This window comes from Triturus cristatus, chromosome 8, assembly GCF_964204655.1.
Source record: "Triturus cristatus chromosome 8, aTriCri1.1, whole genome shotgun sequence".
Taxonomy (NCBI): domain Eukaryota; kingdom Metazoa; phylum Chordata; class Amphibia; order Caudata; family Salamandridae; genus Triturus; species Triturus cristatus.
In genome coordinates this window covers 1,625,078,070-1,625,090,480 of record NC_140591.1, presented here as the reverse complement: position 1 = coordinate 1,625,090,480, position 12,411 = coordinate 1,625,078,070, and the positions used below count along the sequence as shown (strand labels likewise).

At 53.3% G+C, this 12,411-nt stretch overlaps 1 protein-coding gene across 1 annotated transcript in view; it reads right to left on the bottom strand.

Moving 5' to 3' along the window:
* Positions 1–12,411, bottom strand: part of LOC146808453 (transient receptor potential cation channel subfamily M member 2-like) — a 2,757,229-nt gene that overhangs the window by 1,614,172 nt on the left and 1,130,646 nt on the right. Inside the window, exon 13 of the mRNA XM_085623562.1 lies at positions 125–235. Within this exon, the coding sequence (XP_085479688.1) occupies positions 125–235 (111 nt within the window). The remainder of the gene's footprint in view (positions 1–124; positions 236–12,411) is intronic.

Below are 12,411 nucleotides of genomic sequence, written 5' to 3'. Positions count from 1 at the left end.
CTATTTCCACAAATTTCAACTTTTTGCAGCAATTTTATTTTGACCTACCAAATTCAACTAAGTTACTGCTTCACAGTTCCCAATTAGACATTTCTTATTTAAAGCAGACAGTTATGTTCTGTACCTGTGCCCAGAAAACATCAGCCAGATCCCAGAATTTCTGAATGATGGCCCAGATTAGAAGATCCCTCGCAGGGTACTGCGCATAGATTTCAGCCTCTGTTATTCCAGTGATCTGAGGATCCCAAAAGAATTACAGCCACGTTCATACTTTGCTAGATAAGGAATCAGCACAAGAAAACATATAATATTTTTAGGGGAGCATAGTGTATCAGGATGCCCAGTTGTTTCACTCTGCAAAAACACTTGCTGCATTTAAGTGAACAAATATTTTTCATGGGGATATGCTTGTGATGTGTTTTGGAGGCCTCCAAGTTTCAAACAATTAGAAAAACATCTGTGAGATCCAGCCAAATTCTCCCTACAATACCATCCTAGTCATGAGCATGGAGGGCAGACTGATATCAGGAAAAGGCACCCACTCCATAGAGCCTAAAGTGGCTATGATATTAAAGTCATTACTAGATTTTTATATCTTACAGCACAATCATCAACTGCTTACCTGAGAGCTACGATAAAAGTACTGGGTTTTTTTTGTATCATTTTGGACCAAAACGTTTCTAGTAGGATGGAATGGGAGAGTCTGGTAGAAACCAGTTTATATATGTAGCGAATCACAGGTGATGTAGCTTGTCTCTTAAACCTGACTCTGTAGCTTGTTCATCTCAGTTTGAACCAGTATTACATCTATATGGTGGCTGGAAACTAAGTGACTGTAGCTCAGACTAATTGTGGCTGGAAACTAAGTGACTGTAGCTCAGGAAATCGAATTTGCATTACATCTATATGATGCCCAAGATGGTGAGGTTAATACTAAATTACTAGAATGTCCACAAAGAACAAAATACTTACCTTAAGTAACGATATATCTCTAAGAGACATATATTACTTGTAGATTACTTACCTTAGAATTTCCCCCAGGCGTCAGACTAGATAGGGAGAATTTTTTCTCAGCAGTACCCCTGCGTGTCGGTAGGTGGCGTCGGTTGGCTCTGTGTTCGTCGTCGTGATCGCCCGGATGACGTTGCGGTATCTATTTAGACACCATCCCTGAGCGCTCACATCAGTTCTTTTACACGACATTCCACACCAGAAGCGCTAAGCCATTCTAGACACTGACCACTGATGCACAAAACTAGGGCCCTGAAAGGTAGTCCCTTACTCTAGAAGTCAGTTCGCAGAACAGGGAGTATAGGTGGGGCAGTAATGAATCTATAACTAATATATGTCTCTTACAGATATATATCGTTACCGAAGGTAAGTAACTTGTTCATCTGAAAGAGACTATTAGTTATAGATTCCTTACCTTAGAATAGATACCCCAGCAATACCAACCCTGGAGGTGGATCAGCGAACTAAGTTCACACCAGGAAGTCCTGGAGATCAGAACGGCAAAAGAAGCAGTCTCTCCGGACTTGGCTGTCCAGGCAATAATGTTTAGTGAACATGTGCAGTGATGCCCATTATTATGAAATCTGTTTATTAGCATTTGTTGATATAGACATAACATACATCATGAATGTAATATCCCACAGGCAATGAGTCCGGTACTCAGAGGAGTATCCACTAATTGTGAATGCGGTGAGCCGCAAGATCCAGCGCCACTACGAGGCGTGGATTGATGCAATCAAGTAAGTGTCAGGGCCACCGCCCGCAGTTGAACAGATTCATGTAACAACCGAACTTAAATAAAAGAAGATAGGTTAAACAACAGAAGTCCATCAGAAACAACAGCAGCAGGATCGATCTTAGACCATACGACCCTCAGGATACCCCCCCCCCCGGTCCACCCCCCCCCAAACCCCGCCCCCCCCATCCCCCCGCGACATATCATACTATGAGAGGCAAATGTCAGTGTCCGCACATCCTCCCGGTTCGGTTAGGACCTCCCCGCCAGTCCCCGGAGTGGGTCTCCCAGGCTCACCTCCATTCCCTTCCCCACTAGGAAGTGGCTTCGCAGTATGTGTCCCACAGAGTCTCAGGGCATCCCCATCCAGCTGCATCAGGACCTGCACGTGTACGTCCCATTGACTCGCTATGGGTGTGAGTCTGAGGCCTAACGTTTCCTCTCGCAAGAGAGCCGTGCCCTCCGCCCCTGCCCACACTAGCAAGGAACTCCGCCACGCCTGCGCCCGAGGGGGTTCAGTCGCCTTCCGGCGCTTGGTAATTAACCGCTTCGCCACAATCAGGCCCAGATCGAGGAAGCGACAGGCAACCTTCGTGGGGGGAGTTCTACGAAACAAGTGTAACAGACAGGCGGGCCAATCTCGCTGCGCCAGCGGACCGGCGCAAGTACGTAGCGCTCCATGCACCGTCCGCCAGTATGAGTCGAGCGCTGGGCAGCTCCATAACATGTGTACTAGTCCAGCATCCAGAGCCCTGCAGCGTGGGCATTCAGCGTCCGCCCGGTGGAAATAGCGATTAATGGAGTCGGGAGTGAGATATGCTCTGTGCAGTATGAAGTACTGGATTTGGCGAAACCGCAGATTCCTGGGGATCCGTGTGGGCCCCCGTAGCGTATCCCTCCATTCCTTGTCGGTCAGGGGACGGTCCAAATCCACTTCCCATTTACCCCGCAGTGGAGACAGGTCCGCCGCCACCATCATGCGCAAGGAGGCCGTGAACCAGCGAATCATGTGGCCGCCCCGTCCCATGACGTGGAGGTACTGCATCATGAGGTGTTGCGCCGGTTCCTCCTGAAGGGCACCCCACCGACTCGTCAGCGTCGCGACTAGCGAGCGGTGACGGAGGAACTGACCGGCCGGTAACCCCGTCTCCTCCGCCAGCTGAGCGAACGGTATAAGCACACCATCGTGGTAGAGGTCCCCCAGCGTGCAAATATCCGCCGCGTGCCAGTCGGAAAGCTCTGCCGAGCGCAATATCCCTCGACCGCTAGGTGAACCCTCAATCGGCATGGCAGGGGCATATGGGGTGTGTGACCGAGTCAGGTAGAGGGGCGTTACAACAAACAATTGATGGACGGAATGCTGACAATGCATACATTCTCCCCCAGTCAAGAGATCTGGGTTAAATCCATCGTTCTTTTGCCCACTACACCACCCCAGTTTAGACATGGCCATATGCAAATCAGTCTTGACCCTGTGCCTCATGGGAACAGTCCAGCCCGAACTGCCAAGCCATGTCTTCCCTGGACCGGAATCAAGCATCCTAGGACCGGTTTCTGGCTATCAGCCGTCATCAGCCAGGATAGCTTGACTCCAGTGGCGTAGTGAGCACGGGTCCCACGTCTGGGAATACCCATCCCACTTAGGGCGAAAAGCGTTACAACAAACAATTGATGGACGGAATGCTGACAATGCATACATTCTCCCCCAGTCAAGAGATCTGGGTTAAATCCATCGTTCTTTTGCCCACTACACCACCCCAGTTTAGACATGGCCATATGCAAATCAGTCTTGACCCTGTGCCTCATGGGAACAGTCCAGCCCGAACTGCCAAGCCATGTCTTCCCTGGACCGGAATCAAGCATCCTAGGACCGGTTTCTGGCTATCAGCCGTCATCAGCCAGGATAGCTTGACTCCAGTGGCGTAGTGAGCACGGGTCCCACGTCTGGGAATACCCATCCCACTTAGGGCGAAAAGCGTTACAACAAACAATTGATGGACGGAATGCTGACAATGCATACATTCTCCCCCAGTCAAGAGATCTGGGTTAAATCCATCGTTCTTTTGCCCACTACACCACCCCAGTTTAGACATGGCCATATGCAAATCAGTCTTGACCCTGTGCCTCATGGGAACAGTCCAGCCCGAACTGCCAAGCCATGTCTTCCCTGGACCGGAATCAAGCATCCTAGGACCGGTTTCTGGCTATCAGCCGTCATCAGCCAGGATAGCTTGACTCCAGTGGCGTAGTGAGCACGGGTCCCACGTCTGGGAATACCCATCCCACTTAGGGCGAAAAGCGTTACAACAAACAATTGATGGACGGAATGCTGACAATGCATACATTCTCCCCCAGTCAAGAGATCTGGGTTAAATCCATCGTTCTTTTGCCCACTACACCACCCCAGTTTAGACATGGCCATATGCAAATCAGTCTTGACCCTGTGCCTCATGGGAACAGTCCAGCCCGAACTGCCAAGCCATGTCTTCCCTGGACCGGAATCAAGCATCCTAGGACCGGTTTCTGGCTATCAGCCGTCATCAGCCAGGATAGCTTGACTCCAGTGGCGTAGTGAGCACGGGTCCCACGTCTGGGAATACCCATCCCACTTAGGGCGAAAAGCGTTACAACAAACAATTGATGGACGGAATGCTGACAATGCATACATTCTCCCCCAGTCAAGAGATCTGGGTTAAATCCATCGTTCTTTTGCCCACTACACCACCCCAGTTTAGACATGGCCATATGCAAATCAGTCTTGACCCTGTGCCTCATGGGAACAGTCCAGCCCGAACTGCCAAGCCATGTCTTCCCTGGACCGGAATCAAGCATCCTAGGACCGGTTTCTGGCTATCAGCCGTCATCAGCCAGGATAGCTTGACTCCAGTGGCGTAGTGAGCACGGGTCCCACGTCTGGGAATACCCATCCCACTTAGGGCGAAAAGCGTTACAACAAACAATTGATGGACGGAATGCTGACAATGCATACATTCTCCCCCAGTCAAGAGATCTGGGTTAAATCCATCGTTCTTTTGCCCACTACACCACCCCAGTTTAGACATGGCCATATGCAAATCAGTCTTGACCCTGTGCCTCATGGGAACAGTCCAGCCCGAACTGCCAAGCCATGTCTTCCCTGGACCGGAATCAAGCATCCTAGGACCGGTTTCTGGCTATCAGCCGTCATCAGCCAGGATAGCTTGACTCCAGTGGCGTAGTGAGCACGGGTCCCACGTCTGGGAATACCCATCCCACTTAGGGCGAAAAGCGTTACAACAAACAATTGATGGACGGAATGCTGACAATGCATACATTCTCCCCCAGTCAAGAGATCTGGGTTAAATCCATCGTTCTTTTGCCCACTACACCACCCCAGTTTAGACATGGCCATATGCAAATCAGTCTTGACCCTGTGCCTCATGGGAACAGTCCAGCCCGAACTGCCAAGCCATGTCTTCCCTGGACCGGAATCAAGCATCCTAGGACCGGTTTCTGGCTATCAGCCGTCATCAGCCAGGATAGCTTGACTCCAGTGGCGTAGTGAGCACGGGTCCCACGTCTGGGAATAACCATCCCACTTAGGGCGAAAAGCGTTACAACAAACAATTGATGGACGGAATGCTGACAATGCATACATTCTCCCCCAGTCAAGAGATCTGGGTTAAATCCATCGTTCTTTTGCCCACTACACCACCCCAGTTTAGACATGGCCATATGCAAATCAGTCTTGACCCTGTGCCTCATGGGAACAGTCCAGCCCGAACTGCCAAGCCATGTCTTCCCTGGACCGGAATCAAGCATCCTAGGACCGGTTTCTGGCTATCAGCCGTCATCAGCCAGGATAGCTTGACTCCAGTGGCGTAGTGAGCACGGGTCCCACGTCTGGGAATACCCATCCCACTTAGGGCGAAAAGCGTTACAACAAACAATTGATGGACGGAATGCTGACAATGCATACATTCTCCCCCAGTCAAGAGATCTGGGTTAAATCCATCGTTCTTTTGCCCACTACACCACCCCAGTTTAGACATGGCCATATGCAAATCAGTCTTGACCCTGTGCCTCATGGGAACAGTCCAGCCCGAACTGCCAAGCCATGTCTTCCCTGGACCGGAATCAAGCATCCTAGGACCGGTTTCTGGCTATCAGCCGTCATCAGCCAGGATAGCTTGACTCCAGTGGCGTAGTGAGCACGGGTCCCACGTCTGGGAATACCCATCCCACTTAGGGCGAAAAGCGTTACAACAAACAATTGATGGACGGAATGCTGACAATGCATACATTCTCCCCCAGTCAAGAGATCTGGGTTAAATCCATCGTTCTTTTGCCCACTACACCACCCCAGTTTAGACATGGCCATATGCAAATCAGTCTTGACCCTGTGCCTCATGGGAACAGTCCAGCCCGAACTGCCAAGCCATGTCTTCCCTGGACCGGAATCAAGCATCCTAGGACCGGTTTCTGGCTATCAGCCGTCATCAGCCAGGATAGCTTGACTCCAGTGGCGTAGTGAGCACGGGTCCCACGTCTGGGAATACCCATCCCACTTAGGGCGAAAAGCGTTACAACAAACAATTGATGGACGGAATGCTGACAATGCATACATTCTCCCCCAGTCAAGAGATCTGGGTTAAATCCATCGTTCTTTTGCCCACTACACCACCCCAGTTTAGACATGGCCATATGCAAATCAGTCTTGACCCTGTGCCTCATGGGAACAGTCCAGCCCGAACTGCCAAGCCATGTCTTCCCTGGACCGGAATCAAGCATCCTAGGACCGGTTTCTGGCTATCAGCCGTCATCAGCCAGGATAGCTTGACTCCAGTGGCGTAGTGAGCACGGGTCCCACGTCTGGGAATACCCATCCCACTTAGGGCGAAAAGCGTTACAACAAACAATTGATGGACGGAATGCTGACAATGCATACATTCTCCCCCAGTCAAGAGATCTGGGTTAAATCCATCGTTCTTTTGCCCACTACACCACCCCAGTTTAGACATGGCCATATGCAAATCAGTCTTGACCCTGTGCCTCATGGGAACAGTCCAGCCCGAACTGCCAAGCCATGTCTTCCCTGGACCGGAATCAAGCATCCTAGGACCGGTTTCTGGCTATCAGCCGTCATCAGCCAGGATAGCTTGACTCCAGTGGCGTAGTGAGCACGGGTCCCACGTCTGGGAATACCCATCCCACTTAGGGCGAAAAGCGTTACAACAAACAATTGATGGACGGAATGCTGACAATGCATACATTCTCCCCCAGTCAAGAGATCTGGGTTAAATCCATCGTTCTTTTGCCCACTACACCACCCCAGTTTAGACATGGCCATATGCAAATCAGTCTTGACCCTGTGCCTCATGGGAACAGTCCAGCCCGAACTGCCAAGCCATGTCTTCCCTGGACCGGAATCAAGCATCCTAGGACCGGTTTCTGGCTATCAGCCGTCATCAGCCAGGATAGCTTGACTCCAGTGGCGTAGTGAGCACGGGTCCCACGTCTGGGAATACCCATCCCACTTAGGGCGAAAAGCGTTACAACAAACAATTGATGGACGGAATGCTGACAATGCATACATTCTCCCCCAATCAAGAGATCTGGGTTAAATCCATCGTTCTTTTGCCCACTACACCACCCCAGTTTAGACATGTTCGGGCCAGTTCGGGCTGGACTGTTCCCATGAGGCACAGGGTCAAGACTGATTTGCATATGGCCATGTCTAAACTGGGGTGGTGTAGTGGGCAAAAGAACGATGGATTTAACCCAGATCTCTTGACTGGGGGAGAATGTATGCATTGTCAGCATTCCGTCCATCATTTGTTTGTTGTAACGCTTTTCGCCCTAAGTGGGATGGGTATTCCCAGACGTGGGACCCGTGCTCACTACGCCACTGGAGTCAAGCTATCCTGGCTGATGACGGCTGATAGCCAGAAACCGGTCCTAGGATGCTTGATTCCGGTCCAGGGAAGACATGGCTTGGCAGTTCGGGCTGGACTGTTCCCATGAGGCACAGGGTCAAGACTGATTTGCATATGGCCATGTCTAAACTGGGGTGGTGTAGTGGGCAAAAGAACGATGGATTTAACCCAGATCTCTTGACTGGGGGAGAATGTATGCATTGTCAGCATTCCGTCCATCATTTGTTTGTTGTAACGCTTTTCGCCCTAAGTGGGATGGGTATTCCCAGACGTGGGACCCGTGCTCACTACGCCACTGGAGTCAAGCTATCCTGGCTGATGACGGCTGATAGCCAGAAACCGGTCCTAGGATGCTTGATTCCGGTCCAGGGAAGACATGGCTTGGCAGTTCGGGCTGGACTGTTCCCATGAGGCACAGGGTCAAGACTGATTTGCATATGGCCATGTCTAAACTGGGGTGGTGTAGTGGGCAAAAGAACGATGGATTTAACCCAGATCTCTTGACTGGGGGAGAATGTATGCATTGTCAGCATTCCGTCCATCATTTGTTTGTTGTAACGCTTTTCGCCCTAAGTGGGATGGGTATTCCCAGACGTGGGACCCGTGCTCACTACGCCACTGGAGTCAAGCTATCCTGGCTGATGACGGCTGATAGCCAGAAACCGGTCCTAGGATGCTTGATTCCGGTCCAGGGAAGACATGGCTTGGCAGTTCGGGCTGGACTGTTCCCATGAGGCACAGGGTCAAGACTGATTTGCATATGGCCATGTCTAAACTGGGGTGGTGTAGTGGGCAAAAGAACGATGGATTTAACCCAGATCTCTTGACTGGGGGAGAATGTATGCATTGTCAGCATTCCGTCCATCATTTGTTTGTTGTAACGCTTTTCGCCCTAAGTGGGATGGGTATTCCCAGACGTGGGACCCGTGCTCACTACGCCACTGGAGTCAAGCTATCCTGGCTGATGACGGCTGATAGCCAGAAACCGGTCCTAGGATGCTTGATTCCGGTCCAGGGAAGACATGGCTTGGCAGTTCGGGCTGGACTGTTCCCATGAGGCACAGGGTCAAGACTGATTTGCATATGGCCATGTCTAAACTGGGGTGGTGTAGTGGGCAAAAGAACGATGGATTTAACCCAGATCTCTTGACTGGGGGAGAATGTATGCATTGTCAGCATTCCGTCCATCATTTGTTTGTTGTAACGCTTTTCGCCCTAAGTGGGATGGGTATTCCCAGACGTGGGACCCGTGCTCACTACGCCACTGGAGTCAAGCTATCCTGGCTGATGACGGCTGATAGCCAGAAACCGGTCCTAGGATGCTTGATTCCGGTCCAGGGAAGACATGGCTTGGCAGTTCGGGCTGGACTGTTCCCATGAGGCACAGGGTCAAGACTGATTTGCATATGGCCATGTCTAAACTGGGGTGGTGTAGTGGGCAAAAGAACGATGGATTTAACCCAGATCTCTTGACTGGGGGAGAATGTATGCATTGTCAGCATTCCGTCCATCATTTGTTTGTTGTAACGCTTTTCGCCCTAAGTGGGATGGGTATTCCCAGACGTGGGACCCGTGCTCACTACGCCACTGGAGTCAAGCTATCCTGGCTGATGACGGCTGATAGCCAGAAACCGGTCCTAGGATGCTTGATTCCGGTCCAGGGAAGACATGGCTTGGCAGTTCGGGCTGGACTGTTCCCATGAGGCACAGGGTCAAGACTGATTTGCATATGGCCATGTCTAAACTGGGGTGGTGTAGTGGGCAAAAGAACGATGGATTTAACCCAGATCTCTTGACTGGGGGAGAATGTATGCATTGTCAGCATTCCGTCCATCATTTGTTTGTTGTAACGCTTTTCGAGTCAGGTAGAGGGCTCGCCGATAGCACCGACAGGCCACCGCCACTAGAAGGGGCCCCGCCTTGGTCGCTCTGGCCGTCGGATGGAACAACGCGATGACATCCGTCAGGGGGAGCGGTGGCTCCACGGACACCGTGTTGTCCCTCTCCCGGTCGGCCAACCACCTGGCCACCCATTGCAGCTGTGCTGCTAGGTAATAGTGCGCAAAACAGGGCATCGCGAGTCCCCCCTGACCCGTGGGGAGGTATAACTTAGAGAGCGCCACTCTGTGTAGTGCGGTGCCCCACACAAAATCCCGAAGGGAGCGCTCCAGGGCGGCGAAGAAGGACGCCGGGATATAGGTCGGCAGGTTAGCAAAATAGTAGAGGAGTCTGGGCAGGGCCACCATTTTGACCAGTGCAATGCGACCCGTGACCGCAAGGGGAAGGGTGCCCCAGAAACGCATCTGGGCCCTGATCGCCGTCACCGCCCTGCCCAAGTTACCCTCCACCAAGTCAGCGGGTCGCCGGTACACCTGAATGCCCAGGTAACGGAAGGTGTCCGGTTGCCACCGGACAGGCACACCTCCCAGTTGAAACCGGGGATCCAGGGTATCATCACGGAACGGGTAGAGACACGATTTGGCTGCGTTCACCCTTAACCCGGAGAGCGTTGCAAACTCCGTGAGAACCCGTTCAAGGTCCCCTGAGATATTCGCCACATCCCGCACGAAGATCAAGAGGTCATCCGCGTACAAGGAAACCTGGTGGGTGGCGTCGCCCATTGGAATGCCGTCCGTCAACACCCCCCGCAGGGTGGCTGCCAAGGGCTCGATGGCAAGCGCGAAAAGGAGGGGTGAAAGGGGGCACCCCTGCCTGGTACCTCGGCCAACCGAGATGGCCTCGGAAATGTACGGGCCAGTTCTCACCCGGACCACTGGGTTCTTATAGAGGAGCGCCGCCATTTGCAGAAACCCAAGGCCTAGTCCGTAATGTGATAGGGTTGCCACCAGGTAGCCCCATTCCAAGCTATCGAAGGCTTTCTCGAGGTCTAACACTAGACAGACCGCCCGTGGCCAGTGCTGTGCACCGTGTACGGCAACACGGAAGAACCGGCGAAGATTAAGCGAGGTACTGAACTTCGGCACAAACCCATTCTGGTCCCTGTGCACCAGTACAGGCACGGTGGGGGCCAACTGCTCCGCTAGGACCTTGGCCAGGATCTTGTAGTCGGTGTTGAGGAGGGCAAGGGGGCGATAGGACCCTAGATGAGTAGGATCACGCCCTGGCTTGGGGAAAGAGATCAGGTAGGCTTCCCTCATGGAGGCAGGCAGGGTGGCCTCCTCAAGGGCTGTGAGATATAACGCGTGCAGACGGGGCACCAGAGACTCCCGGTATGCTTTGTAGTATTCTGCCGGGAGACCGTCCGGTCCAGGCGCCCTGCCAGAGGCCAATGAGGCCACCGCGTCCCCTATTTCCTCCAGAGTGAGGGGACCCTCCAGTGTTTCCTGGTGGGCATCCGGAACTGTGGGGAGGCCGGCAGCCCCTAAGAACAGATCCAGATCCTGTGCCTGCCGTCGCCCCGCCGAGGTATACAGGTCTTTGTAGTGTGCCGTGAGCGTCTGGTGGATCTCCCACTGCGTGTGCACCAGCGTGCCGTCCAGCCCGCGAAGGGAGGCTATTGGCGTATAGCCCGATTCCTGTTGGATCAGCCAGGCCAGCAATCGCCCCGCCCTGTCCGATGTGGCGTGGACCCGTGCCGAATGGGCAGCGTAGTTGTGGCAGCGCAACCTCTCCAACAGCGCAGCGTGGCGTGCCCGAAGCCGGGCCAGCCTGGTCGAGTCACTCCCACCACCCTCGCCATGACGTTCGCATGCCAGTAGCCGGGTCTCCAAAGTGGTGAGTAGCAACGTAAGTTGCTTACGGATATTCCCCGTTGCCCCCAGACAGTGTCCCCGCATGGCTGCCTTGTGCGCGTCCCACTCCGTCAACGTGCTCCCCGCCGTGCCCTCCTTGAGGTCAAAGAACTGCTCGACCGCCGTGCCGAGCGAGGCCCGGAACTCCGCGTACTCAAGAGCAGCCGGTTGCAAGCGCCAGGTGGGGATGGGTGGTCTCTCCGGGTCCCAGCAGAGACGCAGTCGAAGAGGGTTGTGGTCAGAGTGAGTCCGGCCCAAGTAATCCGCCTGGACTATGAAAGGGTCCTGCGACGGGGAGCTCACCACCCTGTCAAGGCGGACGTGAAGGTCATGTACCGCAGAATAATAGGAATAGAGCCGGTCAGCGGGATGTAAGGTGCGCCAGACGTCATGAAGGGCCCACCGTGACAGCCAATCAGTGAGGCTCCTCGCATTCGAGACCGCCTGTGTACTGCGGAGTGGTGGATAGGATCTATCAAGGCTCATGTCCAGTACGGCATTAAAGTCCCCACCCAGCAGCCAGGGGAGACCCACATACGGGGTCAGGGCCACCGAGAGGCGATCAAGGAACGACGGTTGGTCAACGTTCGGGGCGTAGATAGAACCCAGGAGCACAGGGTGCCCATTGAGTCGCCCCCGCACCAGAGTGTATCGACCGTCAGAGTCGAGCACCGTCTCGGAGCATATGAAGGGTGTGCCTGCCCGTACCCAAACTAGTGTACCCCGAGCATGCGCGGAGTATGTAGTCCCGAAAAGCTGTCCCCTCCAGCGGGCGCGCAGTCTGTCTAGTTCCAGCCGTGTCATGTGTGTCATTTGGAGAAGGGCCACCCCTATCTTGTGCCTCTGGAGATAGGCAAAAACAGAATATCGGCGGGTTGGTGTATGCATGCCCCTAATGTTCCAAGTGACGATTGCAGTGTCAGCCATTGGGGTAGAGCGCGGACAACACTAGGTTCATCGGCCGAAGCGGGCCAGCCGGGGAAGGGGAGGGGGAAGA